The sequence below is a fragment of the Watersipora subatra genome, chromosome 9 (assembly GCF_963576615.1).
Source record: "Watersipora subatra chromosome 9, tzWatSuba1.1, whole genome shotgun sequence".
NCBI classification, from domain to species: Eukaryota; Metazoa; Bryozoa; class Gymnolaemata; order Cheilostomatida; family Watersiporidae; genus Watersipora; species Watersipora subatra.
In genome coordinates this window covers 33,071,077-33,090,565 of record NC_088716.1, presented here as the reverse complement: position 1 = coordinate 33,090,565, position 19,489 = coordinate 33,071,077, and the positions used below count along the sequence as shown (strand labels likewise).

General features: G+C 36.2%; 1 protein-coding gene across 1 annotated transcript in view; it reads right to left on the bottom strand.

Moving 5' to 3' along the window:
- The window catches only part of LOC137404226 (uncharacterized), a 44,764-nt gene extending 26,539 nt beyond the window's left edge, over positions 1-18,225 (bottom strand). Inside the window, exons 1-3 of the mRNA XM_068090388.1 lie at positions 18,112-18,225; positions 6,278-6,485; positions 6,011-6,200 (exon numbers count right to left, since the gene is read on the bottom strand). Coding sequence (XP_067946489.1) covers positions 6,011-6,200; positions 6,278-6,481 — 394 coding nt within the window. The 5' untranslated portion in view covers positions 6,482-6,485; positions 18,112-18,225. The remainder of the gene's footprint in view (positions 1-6,010; positions 6,201-6,277; positions 6,486-18,111) is intronic.
- Positions 18,226-19,489: the final 1,264 nt, after the last annotated feature.

Sequence of the window (19,489 nt, the reverse complement as noted above, 5' to 3'; positions counted from 1 at the left end):
TGGTGAAACAGTAACCTTTTTCATACACTTACACACTTCTACGCAAGAACTGTTATTATTTATTCAACATATTCAAGATTTATACTTTGTTTTCTTAGTTCGCATTAATTGTATCATTATCGAATCATCTTTTGTTGTAATCATGACAAAACTGACTTAATTTAGCTATCACTTGCTAATTATTTCACTTTTACATTTAAACCTTTTTACAGTTGTTTTTATTTTCTCTCTTATGTTATTTCAACTACACAAAACACTTTTCTCATGATATGTAGTTTGAAAGTAAAAATGACAAATGCTAAAACATGTTAAGTACAAAATCAATTTTCTGTCCAAAGACTTTCTCAATACCCGGGCAACGTCGGGTTGTACAGCTAGACTATAAATAAAAAACAACACACTCTGCCATAACCACTAAGTTTCCCTGATGACCTCGTATGTACAATGCACATATAAAATAAATAACATTTTTAAAAAAGTAATCAATAAGCAATACAGATATGCCAAAACAAATGCCACAACACGTTTTTTTTTAGAACATGATCAACAGCGTTTCAAAAGTTACATATACCCTACAGGATGAAAATATCCAATGGATTTAATAATTTGCGATTTCGCGAACGGCTGATTCCGCGAATTATTGAATTCCGCGAATAATTAGTTCTATTTTTAAACACAAGGGAGAATAACTACCACCTCAAATTAAAAACTAGCCGCTAGGCAGTAGTAAACATAGCTGAGTTCTAAACTTTTTCAAAATCATTGCCAGGGCTCTGAGTTAACCCCATTGCCGATGCATTACACTTCTTTACAAAACTATGTAAGGTTGTCACAAGTTATTCGGCATGGCTTCGTCATCACAAAAAAATCTCCTACCATTTTTTACATTGAAATCAACTCCATCAACATCTAATACCGAAGATGATGACGATAATGATTCCGATCTGGACATTATGGTATGTATTTGATTTGCAGTGCAGATACGTTTTTCCATAATTAACTGCATTAGTTCATTCTCTTGTTTAAAAACAAATAGCTTTCATTCAATACTTCGGCTATATTTTTTGTACTTCCTTTCCATTTGTTAATATTTTTCTTTTTTGTGTTTACTGTTTATAAAATGGCAAAATGTTTTATCTAAGCATAATCTTTTGATTCACAGGTACACATAACCAGTCATGGAGGTCGGCCATCATTATGAAAAGGTTGCATCACTAATGAAAAACAACGAAGCTCAGAGAGGTGCATGCCCAGTGGCTTTGTGAATCGTCCAGGCACTTTCTGTTACCATCACAGAAGGCTATCATATGGAATAGGTTCACTAAAGCAGAAATATTGGCAGAGAAGCAACCAGTCAACCTAGACTCCTTCATCAACAACAACTCATTAATATCGCTGCAGCAAACATGATTATATTATATATATTCATATGTAGAGATATAAGGTATATATTCAGAATATATATATTTATATAGACATATTTCTATATAAGGTAGATGTTTTTAAGGGTTTTTAGAGATATTTATATAAAGATACTTTCATGTATAGATATATTATAATTTATTACAAACTTACGCACAAATAAAATATTTCAATTACAAATAAAATTTTACACGCAAAGAATGGAGTAAATAAAAACAGTTTGGCCCATATGGCGGTTGTCTGGCAATAAAATTAAACTGATACTCTTGATAAGGGAATACTAGCGTGTAATGGTGCTCTCTGACTAGTTATTTTGGTAATAGCAGCTCTATATCTCTCTCACAGTCTTGGGTAGATATTAAAGGCGACTATCTCGCTACTACATGCTGGTAAGGCAGTTATCATCAAAACTTTCCATTGCAGCGTTCGGCGAGTTGGTTAAATATTTGTGATCATAAAGGCGTTCATGTTCTTTTTTAAAACAGATATATTCTCCTCGTTAGCAGCTGCGGTCACTTCTACCTCAATTTCAAGACCTTGAATGATTGGTGATCTTCTACGAGTAACATCCACCACCTTTGCAGTCGTGCCTCCGTGTTTGATGAAAAAGCTGCATTTATTAGCTTTACTGCAAATGGGTCGTGCAGGTTATTGGGCTCTCTCTCACACTAAAACGAATAACAAAGAGGTAGTAATGAAAAAAATAAATATTGCGTCTTACCAAAGTAAAATTTAATTATTAATTTAGTAAATGGTTTTGAAAACACTCATTACTTACCACAATTTGTTGGTTCATCAAAGGCCTCTAAAGGGATGAATATTCGTGAAAACCTATGGACGCGACAAGAAATTTATAGTTTAGTATGATCGACTCGTAGTTGCCGGCAAATAGAAACCTAAAAGCGCCGTGTGCGCATGCGAAGGGTTAACTCTATTGCTAGCTGCAATAGAATTAACTCTTAATAGAGAGTGATTGTGTTAACCTGCGAATAATTTAGTCCGCGAATATGCATGAAAAAGGCAATTTGCGTGGAACTCAACTCCGCGAATATTTTCATCTTGTAGGGTATAAGTGATTACAGTCAACCTCTAATTATGATGGCTAATGCTTCGGTCGACTTCATTAGCCAGATGGTTAAAAGCATTTGACCACAAAACTTCGTCTGGGACCAGCTTCCCCAGTACCAAACTGTGGGCCCGCCATCTTACTCCTATCCCAGCAGTAGGTCAGAAGGCAGTCGATTAGTGCAGGTAGTAGGTCAGAAGGCAGTCGATTAATGCAGGTAATTCAGTGTCGGTCTAGATAGATATTAACTTTATTTACACTGATCAATTTACTGACAACATCTGATGCCGTTTGAAACAAATTCGACTATGAGAAAAAAATAGTTAAAGAATAGAGAATGTATGATATTATGATGCTTTATTATGTATCTTGAGGTGTTGACTGATGTTCTAAAAAAGAATCAAGATTGACCCACCAGAAGCTGAGATATAGCTAGTCAAACACAGGTCTACCTAATAACGAATCAGAGGAAAAACCATTCGAAAATCCCAAAAATTGTGACGTGTGAAATCGACTTATTGGACATGTGCCGGAGTTGCGCACCCTTACCGCCGTTGGGTACACTTATTGTTTTAGGCTACGCGATGTGAAAAACTTCTTGTAATACTAAAGAATTTACAGACTAGCTCTGGTTTCTCAGGAAAACCAAGTAAACATTGTGTGGTAGATGCAGTTGCCCACAACCCCTCGCTATGATTTTTGAAAACAGAAGAGCTAATTTTGACTATTGTGCCTCAAATCTTATCTCCACGGATATGCTCCGAAGATCCTCTGTTCAACGAACGACGTGTGTATAGTCTATATTATACGATATCCGTCATTTACAGTTTGTTTAGAATAAGAAATGGGAATGTAAATTTTTGTTCCTTCATCATCGTTCTACTTTGTACCTACTGCAGCATTCAGTTGATTTTCATGATTATCGTCACTATTAACCAACTGTAAGTTCACTACATACATAATTTTGAAAATAAATTGATTTATTCCGTGCTGCTCTTGCTGTAAGAAAAGAAAACAATAACTTTTGATTTGATTCTTCTATCTATCTAGTATCTTATCTATGATTGTTTCTATGAATAATTAATATGATTACAAAATTATTTTTTATAAATAATATAGTAATCATAATGCATATTATACAAAATAATAATATAACTGTGTATAGAATAAATGATGTATTCAATTATTAAATATTGTTGATATAGTCTAGTAAGCTGAATGTCATGAGTCCTAAACAAAGCAAATGTTATGAAGCCCTTTAATCACCACCTACACTATATTATCTCTTCAGCACATCAGTTTCAAGCAAGCTTACAACACCATTGGAGCTTTATACCTACATATATAACTAATCAACTGCCTTAGAGATTTGCTGAATAGTCTTTACAATAGTAAGAGTGGTGTTCCGCAACATTAAAAAATTTTCATGAGAAGGAAGAGGTACAAGAGCAGACTGCAGAGCTCATTGCATTACCTTCAGCATTCTTCTATGTGAAAAAAACAGGCCGGCTCCTAGCAACGTCGGGCCAACTGGCAATCTCAGAACATTCGGTATTCGGAGATAAATGACCCATGATCTATCCGATTAGAAACTGGCGCATCAAGTACAATTGCCTTCAATAAATGCGTTCATAGGTAGTTGTCATGAAAGCGGTTTAACAATTTCCGTTGAAAATCTACCCCATGCTTCGGGCTATCCGATTGAGAATGAAAAAAATTGGAGGCGATGCAGAACTTACTGATAGTATCTTACTGATAGTCTCGATACTGATAGTCTCGATACTGATAGTATCTTACTGATAGTCTCGATACTGATAGTATCTTACTGATAGTCTCGATACTGATAGTATCTTACTGATAGTATCTTACTGATAGTATCTTACTGATAGTATCTTACTGATAGTATCTTACTGATAGTATCTTACTGATAGCATCTTACTGATAGCATTTTACTGATAGTATCTTACTGATAGCATCTTACTGATAGTATCTTACTGATAGTATCTTACTGATAGTATCCTACTGATAGTATCCTACTGATAGCATCGATACTGATAGTATCTTACTGATAGTATCTTACTGATAGTATCTTACTGATAGTATCTTACTGATAGTATCTTACTGATAGTATCTTACTGATAGTATCTTACTGATAGTATCTTACTGATAGTATCTTACTGATAGTATCTTACTGATAGTATCTTACTGATAGTATCTTACTGATAGTATCTTACTGATAGTATCTTACTGATAGCATCTTACTGATAGTATCTTACTGATAGTATCTTACTGATAGTATCTTACTGATAGTATCTTACTGATAGTGTCTTACTGATAGTATCTTACTGATAGCATCTTACTGATAGTATCTTACTGATAGTATCTTACTGATAGTATCTTACTGATAGTATCTTACTGATAGCATCTTACTGATAGTATCTTACTGATAGTATCTTACTGATAGTATCTTACTGATAGTATCTTACTGATAGTATCTTACTGATAGTATCTTACTGATAGTATCTTACTGATAGTATCTTACTGATAGTATCTTACTGATAGTATCTTACTGATAGTATCTTACTGATAGTATCTTACTGATAGTATCTTACTGATAGTGTCTTACTGATAGCATCTTACTGATAGTATCTTACTGATAGTATCTTACTGATAGTATCTTACTGATAGTATCTTACTGATAGTATCTTACTGATAGTATCTTACTGATAGTATCTTACTGATAGTATCTTACTGATAGTATCTTACTGATAGTGTCTTACTGATAGCATCTTACTGATAGTATCTTACTGATAGTATCTTACTGATAGTATCTTACTGATAGTATCTTACTGATAGTATCTTACTGATAGTATCTTACTGATAGTATCTTACTGATAGCTGATAGTATCTTACTGATAGTATCTTACTGATAGTATCTTACTGATAGTATCCTACTGATAGTATCTTACTGATAGTATCTTACTGATAGTATCCTACTGATAGTATCTTACTGATAGTATCTTACTGATAGTATCTTACTGATAATATCTTACTGATAGTATCTTACTGATAGTATCTTACTGATAGTATCTTACTGATAGTATCTTACTGATAGTATCTTACTGATAGTATCTTACTGATAGTATCTTACTGATAGTATCTTACTGATAGTATCTTACTGATAGTATCTTAATATCTTACTGATAGTATCTTACTGATAGTATCTTACTGATAGTATCTTACTGATAATATCTTACTAATAGTATCTTACTGATAATATCTTACTGATAGTATCTTACTGATAGTATCGATACTGATAGTATCTTACTGATAGTATCGAATAAATAACTATAAAGTTTTTAAACTGTTGTTGTGTATGTTCAGCACTTGAATGAGCACAAAACTCCTTCGCTGTATTTTGGACAAGAAAACACTTGTTTTTTGGTAAAGAAAATATGGAAACCAAGTCTCGAAGCGATTCCTTTCAACAGATCACACAAAAATCGAAAAAATAATGCCTACCTTTGTCCTTCCTCTCAGACAAGTCACAGGGGGTCACTTGTACTGAAGCCTCCAATGGGCAGAATGTTTGTGACTCAGATGTGAGAATAGACTGTTTAGATGGAGTTTTCACAGCTAATCGTGTTTCTCTTGCACCAATCTTTTCTTCTGTAACTTGTAAGGCATTTCTTTTAGGACGACTAGAACCAACCTACAAATAGAATATTTTATTGGCACAAATTTCATCTGGTAGCACAATCAAGATTGTAGCAAAAATAAACTACTAACCTCATTCATGTGTTTTGGCGGAGTTTTTGTTACTCCAGTTAATAGAGAGCCACCAACTTTATTTTCATCTTGAGAGCGGGTTCGTAATGATCGTCGATTCACGGCTTCATCTTTCACGCTATTAGATGAATCCGATTTAAATTTCTTAACTGGTTGTGTTGATGGCTCAGTTCCAGCTTGCTGTGCAGTCTTTTTCCGTGGCATGGCACTAACAAACCAAACAATACAACTGTTAATTGATTCTCATCTCACATTCCTTTGTCAGCCTTTTATCAAGCTCACCTACCAACTTTGTTTTGTAAATTCTGATGACTATTGCTGCAGTCAAATGTAACACAAACCTCCCCTAGTTTCCGTTATAGAACTTCACATAAGCTAGTCGTATACTTTCACACTTTTCAACACATATTATTCATGATTGTAAAACCTCGTTGCTGCTATTACCAGCTAGTGATGTAGTGACAAAAACTAGCATAATAATACATTATAGTAATATTACATATTACTATTAATATAATTAATATTACTATCATACAAGTACTATTAACATAATAGTACTTATATAATAGTAATATTACATATTACTATTATCTAAGTACAAAAGTAATAATAATGTTACATAATACTTTTCATGACTATTATGAGGGTCATTACTGCTTCCAAGATCAAATTCTAAGACCTGTGAATTGAATTTGATGAAAAAGTACCAAGCTTATGGCCCAATATATTGTTGTTCAACACCTCCTCTTCAAAGCCTATTAGCCTAACTAATAGTATCGATAGAAAGGATATCGCTGATAGATCAAGCTATGGACAGACATAAAGAAACCTTTACTTGAATTATAATTCATATTTTAATTACTTGAATTTGGTATGCTTTTAATTTACTTGAATGCTGGTATCATGGCTTCTGTGAAGGTCTAGAAAATACTGACATTATACAATTAAAAATTTAGAACAAGAAAAATATAATATTGTAGCTTCAGTAGTCTCTGCTAATGCAGGTTGGGGAGACAGTGAGTGGTGAGACAATAGCACAACAGTCTCTGCTAATGCAGGTTGGGGAGACTGAGTGGTGAGACAATAGCACAACTGTCTCTGCTAATGCAGGTTGGGGAGACAGTGAGTGGTGAGACAATAGCACAACTGAACAATTTAGAGCATAAAATTGATCAGTTTATTAAAAAATATAGTGAGACAGCAAAAGCAACCTCATGAAAAACTGAAATCTGGAGAAATCATGTAAGTCGGCACTCAAAGAAACAACACAAAACCTGAAACAACCTGAATCAATAAGCCAGCTAAATCTATGATGGCTGCGAATAAAAAGATGAATGAGACTGAAGTGAGAAAAACTATTGCAATCTTATATGGAATAGAAAAAACAGAAAATGTGATCGCAATGCAATAAATAGAAAGCCTGATGAGAAGTGAATGATATATGTTCTGTAAACAAACCAACCTAAGCTTTAAGGCTACAGCGGAAGTCCGAAAACAAAGCCAGACTGTTCAAATTCACATTTACTGATGAAGCAGCAAAATGGGCATTCACCAAACGGGCTAACGACAAAACAACTTCAAAACCTGGTGCATTCTGCAAAATGGAAACGACAAAGGCAATGCGAGATCAGAAATTCAAGCTCAGTTCAAAAATCAAAAGCTTGAAGAAAGAAAACAGTGACACTCGGTATAAAATCCGAAACCTAAAATTTGAACTAAAAACAGTTGAAGGGGAATGGTCCATAGTGAGCACAAATCAAGAGATCAGCATCTAATGTTTCCTATTGTTAACACAAAATCTACAATAAGAAAATCCGCCTAACAGTCGTCATCTTCTAGTGACTGAGATTCGAGGCCTCACCGAAACACATCTTGATGATAGCATGCGTGATAAGTGATCAAAACTAGAGTTGCCCCGATTTTGGTATCGGAATCGGTGCCGATATGAGTGTCAAGTATCTGAATCGGTATCGGCCGATCTTTTCTTAAAAAATCTGAACCTTCCGATACTTTTTACAGATCAACAATTTAGCAGAAAACTGTATTTTAGCCTGCTATACTAATAAAAATATCATCAGCTGTAAGCTTCTTACTTTTACTTAATGAATTTCAGGCCTGCCACACAATTTATTTCATGTCTATAGCCTGATCAACACAGCGAAGGAAACTTTTTAGCCAGAATGTAAACAAAAAGTGTGGTATTTCCCAATTACAGCGATAGGTTTTATTGCAAGCAATCGCGAACAAGATAACAAAAATGGGAAACAAGAACGCAGTGTAATATTTCTATTTACTAGCATTGCGAAAGTAATTTAAACAGCCGACGCATAAAGTTATCCATCACTCTCTTGATCCTGACGATACAATGGATCGTTTGTATTGTACAAAAAACGGTAACCCCAGTGGCGTATCGGTATGTAGCCTGTCCTCCAACATCTGTTGCAAGGGAATCCCCATTCAGTACGCTCGGCTACATTGATAATGATGGAAGAAAAGAGACGTCTTACTGAGATAATTGAAGCACTAACGGTTTTTAAAAGAAACATTGATTTGCTCTAAACTTGTACAGACACAGCAGTTCATCCAACAATAGAAGAGGGACTCCGTTATTACAGATAGAACTGTACCACTAACAGTAATTACCTTTATTTACAAATTACAAGAAACATGGACTGTTTTGTTACTACATGCACGGTATGTCAGTATGTGAATATGTATATATTTTTTTCCATAAATGCAAACAAATAAATACAATAATATTCATGTTTTCTTTGCATTATGTTTGTATTTGCATAATAAAATGAGCTACTATCTATGCAACACAAAAGATCTGAATCGGTATCTGAATCGGAGTATTTTTCAATTAGGATCGGTATATCGGATCGGTATCTGAATCGGCTGGTGAATTTAGAATCGGGGCATCTCTAATCAAAACCGATAATTTTTCATGTAGACAGAAGTTTTTAGGGTGACGGAGTGCATATTGCAATCAATCCGACACTAAAATCATATTGTAAACATATAATGTGAAGAGATGATTACCATCTGGGTTGACCCTGAGATTGTTATTCGCTATCACTACAGACCACATATCCGCATGAACAATATCGATAAAATTGACACAATCTCTCTCTATGTACAATGACATGTGAGGATGTAGGCGATCATGGTTCTTCCCCACTTCTCATAGTCACGACTGTTCTTGGAAGGTTTCAACAGTGGTTTGTCATTGTCTTCTGTTGGGTGTTTTTATTGAAACATCATCTCTAGCTAGCTGTTGTCTTGCAGAGTTGGTTGTTAGGTTCTCCACTGCTTGTCAAACGTTGTTGTCCTGCAGAGTTGCTAGCCAACCTATTCATCCACGCTGGAAGTGGATGGCAGTAGCAATTGTGGTTGTATGTTTTTTTTAACACCACCAATGGTCCTTATGTGACTTCAACCACCGACTTATTGATCATACACCAGGGCTCTAACCACTGAACCATGGCTGCAATCTTACAGGACTTGAACAGAAGGTTCAACTTCTGATCTCGTTGTAACACTAAAAAATGACTTTAATTTGCCTGGCATTGACTAAAAAACACACATAGTAAAAAACTACTCCCGTTACAAACGTCTACATTGCCAATCTCTCTTTTTCAACTCGTCTCATGTGCTACCAATGGAAATTATTATAGAAATAGATGCCTGTCTACTGACTGCAAAACTCGATACAAGTAATGCGAAACTGAGAACAATGAACAATTCGGTATTGTGTGTCAAACTGTACAAACCGATATAAATAGAACCATTCCAGGAACACATGAAAAATCTAAGTGAACAGTTAGCATCAATGAATGACACTGACGATATGTGGCAATCCTTTTCCAGCTCAACTCTTTGATGACCAACACCGACAATATCGTTCTAAGCGGATATGCCCGATAAACAAAGCCTGTAACAGCCGCCGTTGATTCGCTTTCTGATAGACCTTGAAATCCTTTAATTCTTTAGAAATTTGCTATATAATAATTAATTATCGACTGATTAATTACTTTTTAACTAAGTGCCTATTTTGCTTAGCACACATATGCAAGCTCAACACGTGTTTAAAAGTTTCTTTCATTACGCAAAAAATTATGTCTTCAAAATGGCTACGAGTAAGTTTCGCTCTGCTAAAAAATTGTTTGTTTCCTAATGTCAACTAGTTCAGCAATGCAAAAGAAGATTTTTGGTCAAAATTTTGTATTTTGGTTTCTGCATGTACTATAAACATTGTTTGTAACTTGTTTTGAATATAGGTGTATTTGAAGCATTTAATGGATTATCACTATTGTAACCAATAGATTTGCTGACTTGTAGCATTCCATATTGTGGGGGATTATATCTACACACCGACCCAAGCCCAGTCTAATCAAGTGTAACAAGGGGAGGGGCTACCCGCTATATAAGCTTGGACATATGTGTTAGAGAGCAGAGCTGATCTGCGCCTGTTATACGACTTTTGCATGCTATTCTTGTAACCACTGTATACTAAGCAGATAAAATATATGTATAAACTCTTGCACTGAGTCTTGTACTGGTGGAGCAGTAAAGGTAACGCACAATACCTTTACAATATGATAACGCCATGGCCATTATTAACTCTGGGCTTTCGGTGGATTGCTCATAACTCATCACTTATTGCACATAAACAGCCAGTTTTATCTGCAAACTATAGCAAGCGTATGAATCTATGTTTGCAATGAGGTTTTATACAACATGGTTAAATATATTTACATAATCCAAAAAATGCATCAAATTGAGCATTTAAAAAACATTCTAAATAGCACAAACAAACTGCAGCTTAAATTATAAAATCTGCATATGTTAACTGCAAGTAAAATATGTCAGCTTGTAGAAAACTTTCTCAACTTTTTCAAAGCATATTTATCTAAGTATATACGAAAAATTACTGTTAAGTTTCAGCAGCATTTATGTTGCCATATCAAGGTCACAATTATGCTACTAATTGGTCTGAACTTTTGGGCATTTCAGAGAGGTGAGCCCCGAGTCGTGAAAGGGTTAAGGTATTGACAGGTTTGCTTCAACTAAAGACATAAAACCGAAAAACAAAAACCTATTAGACTGGTTTGGCAAAAAAGCTAAAAAACTAACCTCTCACCAGCGTAAAACATATCGAAAGTACAAAAGCACAAGAGATCCTTTGTAACTATCTAAGTATAAGATAGAAAGATGGGAAACAAAATCTGAAAAGAAAAAACTGAAAGAAATTACCTCGTTGATAAGATATGCAGTCCCCTAGCTCGTCATGCGGTCTATGAACATATAAACCTCATATGACAAACATTTTAATGAAACTAATATTCATTTTCAACTGTATAACACGTATAAAGCTACTTTGAATTCCACATACATTTTCCGTAATCCAGTAAGGATTTTGCACAATTGAGACAGACTGTTTGAAAGGGTATCACAAAGAAGTATCGTGAAGTGATTATCTTTGGCAAACTGCATCTTTTCAAAACGATATCAGCCTCAAAATGATGTTTGTGTCATGAAATGACCCACAGAATAATCAAAACTATTAGTTCCAGTGTTAATGATTCCTGAGTAAGAAAGTATGTTTTGCATCGATTCCTAAATTAATGTTCAAATGAGCCTATTTTACCAGCTGAGCATGGGCACAATGTGTGGCTCGGTAGGTAGACATAGCCGGCAGTATGTGGGACATGAAGGTGGTTTGAGCTCCTCTTGAAGAATTGGTGAAGTTTTTGCTTCCGTACTACATAGAAATATGCATATCATGTAACGTCAAGTTGGAGGTGTTATCAAATTCGATTTTAATGGTAATCTATCTCGGTGCACTTGCGAAAGAATAAATGATGTGCATATAGCGTTACAGGTATTATCGGTCAATCAAACAAAATGTCATGAGTTGGAGTGTCATCGGAAGGTATCTTTTATCCTAACCTTGACCCCTGGGTACAGATGAACAACGAACAGGTAGTACCGCTTTTTTATAGTAAAAATGTGTTTTGTTCTGCTTTGTTGAAGGCGCATAAAATATTCATTAGTTACTAGTTAGCTGCCACCAACCTATTGTAAAATTACAGCAATTTTACAATAGGTTGGTGGGAGCTATCCCACCAACCTGATCAATTTCACCAACTGATCAATTTCATTGGGTCTATAAAACCAGTGAAATTGATCAGAAAACGAAAAAAAGTTGTCGAGGCAAACCAATAATACTGCAGTTACAGTACAACCCACAAATTAAAAAGTCAAGTCTAGTTTTTCCTTTTTGTATGGACAAATGGGCAAGTTTGGAAAGATCTCGGACCGGATTAGGCAATTTATGTGCATTCTATTGTTCTTACGACCTAAAGTCCTTATAACGTAAACATTCCTGGAACGGATTATTTATATCGTAGGAGCGCCTACTGTACATGTTACTAGCTGCATTACCCGCCTACAGGAACAGATTCAGGTGTAGCATAAGGTTTATTGAGAGTTGTCTTTCATACTGTATAACAACTCCAAATATGCAGTTTACTGAAATTGTTGCCCTGATGTATTATTATGTAAATTGTCTACTGAAATTGTTGCCCTGAATATGCATACACATATACATGTCAATAATGTTGGGGAGAACAATGGAAATCTGTGATGTGTTTTACAGCCAGATGCGTGTAAATTCTAGATAATATTCTAGATTCATGTGTCTAGATTCATGCATCCGTTCATACTCATCTATATTTGCAGTTGACGATCGTGCACTTCTGCCGCCGAGCCCTCGCCTTGGCTGACCAGTCTTTACCCGCCGAGCAGTTAACCATCGCGCTCTTGCACTCGCAATAAATCGCCTCGCACACAATCGCCTCGCACACAATCGCCTCGCACTCCATCGCCTCGCACTCAATCGCCTCGCACTCAATCGCCTTTCACTCGCCTCACAACCAATCGCCTAGCAACCAATCGCCTCGCATTCACCAACTCATTCATCCGGAAAGCCGCTCCTGGATACTCTCACTGCACTCGGGGCGAAAAAGGTCTGCCGCGCATCCCCGCGTGACGCCACGGCCCCAAACCGCTAGCTGCATTACCCGTCCACGAGAACAGATTCATGTACAGCAAGAGGTTTATCGAGAGTTGTCTTTCATACTGTAAAACAACTCCAAATATGCAGTTTACTGAAATGTGTTGCCTTGATCATACTATGCATACACATATGCAGTCACATATGTCAACAATGTTGGGGAGAACAATGGAAATCTGCAATACGTTTTACAACTAGTCTACACTGCATCAGTGTCAAACCACTCAAATCAGAGTTGCCCTATTAGTGTACAGAGAACTGATATTGAAATTGACATTGTTAGGCAAACTGAAGTTCTTCAAACTGACAGTATTGAAGAGTTTTGCATCTTTTAAAAAATTATACAAAATATTTTGCTATCGCCAGCATTTATTGAATGGAGACTTCTACACGCTTAAAACACTAATCATAGCTCAACAGTTTTTCGTCTATAGCCTGTGTTTTGACATGGTACATACAAACAGTAATGAGGTTGGGTCACTAAAATTTATATGTATAACAGCACAGACAGTATGATGTCAAGGCAGATACAGCATTAGCACCTTACAATAATAAAACATAGCGCCAACATGATAGCCTTTGTATGAGATACAATAAGGAAAACAAATGCATGAAAATATATATATACTGAAAAATATGTTAGAAAATGCTGCATGTAGCATAGTAGAACATGAAGAACATATCAAGACATAACAACAACACAATGTTAGTTCAACGCAACACTTGCGAATAGACAACATTTTTTGTTTTTCTGTCGGGTGTATGAACAAACAGTTTTCGGCTTGTGCCTACTTTTGAGCAGGCGACGTACAGCTGGTCATGGCTAAAGCAGGGTGACAGTAAGTCGATACCAGCTGCTTTCTTTTCTTTCACCATCGCCTATTGCAACCCTTGGAGTACTCGTGCAAGTTCTGTAGTAGTAAGTTACAGTAGGCCTACTCTTAGCTGGAAAAAAAATTAGTAACTCAGCTGCTGAAGGAAATGAACTTGTCCCACTATCACGAACGGTGGCAAATCAAACGTTATCAAGTAGCTGACGTGTGGCAATTCATAAACAATACACTACAACATTGAATGAGAAGTACTTACCTTTTTGAAGTAGAAATTTTGTAGGTAAAACGCAGTAGCAGTACCCGTGCAAGTTCTGTAGTAGCTGTAGTTATGTGTAATCGTAGCTGAAAACAAAAAGTAAAAGTAACTTGGCTGCGGAAGGAAATAAACATGTTTACTATCACAAACAGTGGCAAATCCAATGTTTTTAACCCTTTCACTGAAGTAGACTCATTTATGCGTTTTCTATGGTCGACCGCGTAGACGCATTTTTGCGACTTTACCAGCAACTGCTAGTAACTGAATTTTATTATTCGTTAATAACATAACCAACGGTCTTTAAAACTTTTATGGTAGTGACAGTGTTGCCCTAAGATTTCTCTATAAAATTAGCCTAAAGTTCAATTTTAAATCTTTGTTTGAGAATTTCCAACTTGAAAACAAAGATTTTTTTGTGCAAGTTCATTAAATGCGTCCGAGTTAGAAAACAAATAACTACTTATGTTGATGACATTATAGCCAATTCAGATTTTTGTGATTACACAGATAGTTCAAATAGCAATAGCAGCACTGACTCATATGTTGGTGAAAGTAATGGTTTTGTAAGAATAAGGGACATTGTAGAGGATTGTTTCAGCTTTGTAGCTTCATATCGCTTCATCAATGCACAAAGTATAGATACAATGAATTTTTTGCATAGCAGTGCTTGTTAACATGTTGGCAAAAGGAAATATATAACCAAAACAAACGTTCTAGATGGAGTTTGAAATTGAAAAAATATTGTATACATATGAAGCAATATCGGCAAAATGGCTGGCAGTAGGCCAATAGCTAAATTTGTACATGGATGCAAGTGAAAGGGTTATGTATTGAAAGTGTGGCAATTCCTAGACGATACAACATTGAATAAGAAACACTTACCTTTTTGATGTGGAAATTTAGTAGGTGAGAACTGCGTTTTTTCCAGTATCCACAAGAAACAAACGTTTTCGTGACCTTCTCGGTACACGTTGGCAGTAAATATTAATTGCATGTAAATAACTAGTCATTAATTTATTTTATTTAATGAGTAGTACATTTGTATAGCTGTATAGACACCTTAGTATAAACCGCAGAACTCAGGATGGTGCGTTTTAACACGGCAACAACTTTGCTGTTTAAAACAGAGCACTGCCGTTGGGCACTATAAAGAGGCGCGCTAACAGGAGATTTCGGTTAATGCGCCGTAGCGATGAAAGAAAAACAACAGAATTGCCGCATCTTTATATAAGCCGCTTGGCTCAAATCGTCAAACAAAAGTAGAGGCTAATAGTCCAAAATCACGATATTTACTACTCATATTAATTCAGTTGGCTTCGTACTACCGAATGGAAAAAGAAAGACCGTTCTATAACTTATTTACTGTTACTACTCATATTAATTCAGTTTGCTTCGTACGACCGAAATTCGTACAACGATAAAAGGAAAGACCGCTCTATAAGGTGGATACACAGACAGACAACGATTGCTGTTTATATAGTAGATAGTACACAAACTTATCTATACACACACCGAACTTCACACATACACCATACACATCCCACACACAGCACACACGCTGCACACAAACACATGCTGCACACAAACACACCACATGCGCTGCCCACAAACACACCAGGCACAAAATCCCCTAGTTTGTGTCATCTCAAAGCCGCTTTATAAACATCTGAAAAGAATGAAGAAGCAAGGTCTACCAATCATTAGTCTTACTGAGAATAACAACCACACTATTAAAGAAACTAAACAATGTGGTGAGCAGCTCAAGAACTTTTTTCAAGAACAATTTTGTAGAGATCAGCAAATACCTATCATAACACGAACCAATCAGTCTTATGAGGTAGAGATATCTGACGGAATGGAATAGTAAAACTGATAACATCTGTTTTACACTAGGAAATGGCAAGTCTCCTGGTCCAGATGGCATCAGAAGACCAGATCTTATGGTAGGCACACCTATCACTGTTGCATGGTTAGGTCATGTGTTTCATGCCGCACTTGCATGTGGGTGCCTTCCGAAACAATAGAGATAATCAAATGTCCCACCCATCCATAAGGGTGGAGACACAACCTGTGCATCTACCTACAGGTCTATCTCATTAACCTCTATACCATTATAAATCTTAGAACATATAGTCCTTTACCACCTCAACAAGAAACAAGATAGTATCCAATACAATTGGAAACATCGGTTTAGGAAAGACCTGTCATGTTAAACCCAACTTTGGGCAACGTTTCACGATCTCGCTACGACTGCAGAAACACACATGCACTAATATTAGATCTCAAAAATGCTTTCGACAAAGCGGCACATGCTCTCCTGTTGGAAAAATTTAGACAAATACCTGGCTTAAATCCCGTTCTGACAGATCGAATACAAGACTTCTTGATGGATCTGAATCGCAAATACTCATTCATGTGCAGTATCATCTAGTGCTCTACAGGGCACGGTGATAGGGTTGACCTTTTTTTATATATTAATGATTTACCGTTAGTTATGATTTACAGTTTACGTTATGATTTACAGTTGATGCTGTCAACTGTAGAGCCAGTTTCTATGCTGATAACACCTTAATATACTAAGATGTTAATAATGAAGAAGAGATGCTCACTTTCCACGAGAATATAAGTGCAGTATAAAGGAGGTCCCATCATTGGACGATGCCTTTCAACACAGCAAAGCGCCATGCAAACCTTTGAACTATACCATAAACCCTGATTACAAAACAAGCTTGGCTTGTCACTGTCCGTAGATACAATTTTGGACAAGTGATACGTGTCCATTGGAGTACGTGGATACAATTTAGGACCTAACCATTAATACTACGATAAACTCAATCAAAGGCATACAGAGTAGAGCAGTTAGGTTAGTGAGCAGTCTGCAAGGTCGTGACAGTACCGCCAAAACGCGTGAAGTGAGATCTTCCGACTATCTAGTCTAAGACAAAACCATAGGGTAGCTTGACTCACTAAAATTATTGAAGATGAGGATAGACACAGTGTTCTCTTATACAGTTATAGTGAAACAATCAAGAACAGATCTGAAACAATAATAGTCGCAGCAGCTAGACATGGAGAACTCACTTCAATATACCGGTATGCAAACTCCAGTATATTTCACAGCAGCTTTTTACCCAGAAATATTTGACATGAGAGGACTACCAGAAACTGCGTAATCGCTAGACAGCTACACATTGTAACAATGTAAAACACTGTAGCACAACGTTTCCCTGAGGCGCTCTACTGGCACCCAGTGATTTAGAGGGCCTGTCGCCAGAGGTGTTAAGGTTCTAATAAAATAAAAAAGAAATATATATCAGATTAAAATATATGCCAATGAAATCTTGATGCATCTTTTAAGTTACATAATCATATTTGCTTCCAAAATCACTCATACATGAGTGTTAGTTAAAGGCACTTCGTCACCATAAATTTCCTAGCTTCTGTAACTAGATTTACGCTAAGCACGCCTATTGATCAATCTGTACACCCGAATATTATTTATGCAAAATACTGTGGTAATAGACATATTGCAGACCTCAAAACATTACTGAATTCTAAATAATTTAATATCAAAAAATATAAATAATCACGCAATATAGTGGCAGTCTGGGTAAATATAGCATCGGTGAATTCATGAAGCACAACAGGTCTACTTCTATACAAATACCATGTGAAAATAGAATTCGTCAAGTAATCCTGATTATAGTGTAAGCTTCAAATCAAAAGCCGTGTTTAAGCGGTATAATGACTCTAGGAGTTTAACAGGATAAGCCTCTACTAGTGGTCGTGCTACTACCTATGCTTCAATTGTTAACAAACGCACCAAAATATTTTTCCTTTTTTGGTGTTACAGTTTAATATATTACTTTTTATAAAATAATAAAATAGTTTAATTTTTATTTAATTTCCTAGTTTTTCCATTAATTAATTCATTCATTCCAAAGTGCTACAAATTGGAAACATACAGGACTTTGGGAATATTGCGCCGTTTGCGTAGCGGTCGTTTTCAATGCGTGTTCGCTGAAGTTAGAGCTCCCAAATATTTCTTTGAATAGCTACTCAAGGTCGCATAAGTCCATGTAATTACATCTGGCCACACATCATCACCGGCAATGTAATAAATCTGTCGAACCCTCTATGACATATTGTAATGAAACTAATACATGTATTCTGTATTCATTTTAACTGTATAACGCACAGAAAGCTACTTTGAATTCCACATGCATTCTCTGTCAAGTCGGTAACGGTTTGTCACAATCAAGACGGACTGATCAAAATGGTGTTGTCACGGTTTGAAACAATAAATGACTAGCATGTCGAGAAAAATAGTAAATTATGGAACCATAAAAACAAAACTGATACAAAATCAACGCATCAAACACCTCAATCCATCAGGAAGCAAACGAGATTCTAGGGCAATTGCTACGCCGCTGTAAATATCAAGTATGGGAGTTGTCCAATCATCACAGCTGATGGACGTGAATATATGGGACATCAGTTAGATTGGCCTAGACTGGAATTGGTCTGACCATTAAAATGAAAAGCAGCATAAAACTAACTAAATCATGATTATTACTGATCAACACCACTTAATATCACATTCGTTTTAGATGTTTCAAAAGTGTTTGTTAAAGTGTCCCATGCACTTTTGATGGATAAATTTCAAGGTTATGGTTTAACGAATGACATTCTTTCATAGATTTTAGATTTTTTCGACAGATGAAACACATAGGGTGATTTTAAACATTTGTTTTACAAGTAAAGCCAGTAACCTCAGGCGATCCTCAAGGGTCGGTCCCAGGGTTGATACTCCCCCCATGGCCCATTAGGCTCAGCCCAAAATCACGTTTAGGGGGGTTTTCAGACCGTGGGGCATTGTCAGTGAATTTGCTACTTCAGGGGGGGGGGGGTTTCCACAGCCAAGCCAGTGAAAGGGTCAAGTTTCTCATAGCTTTCTTCACAATGTTCAATGTGGGAGGGCGTGGAACCTGGGCGCCCTCTACGGAATCCCCAGTGTTTAGGAGGTATATTTTAAATTGACCAAC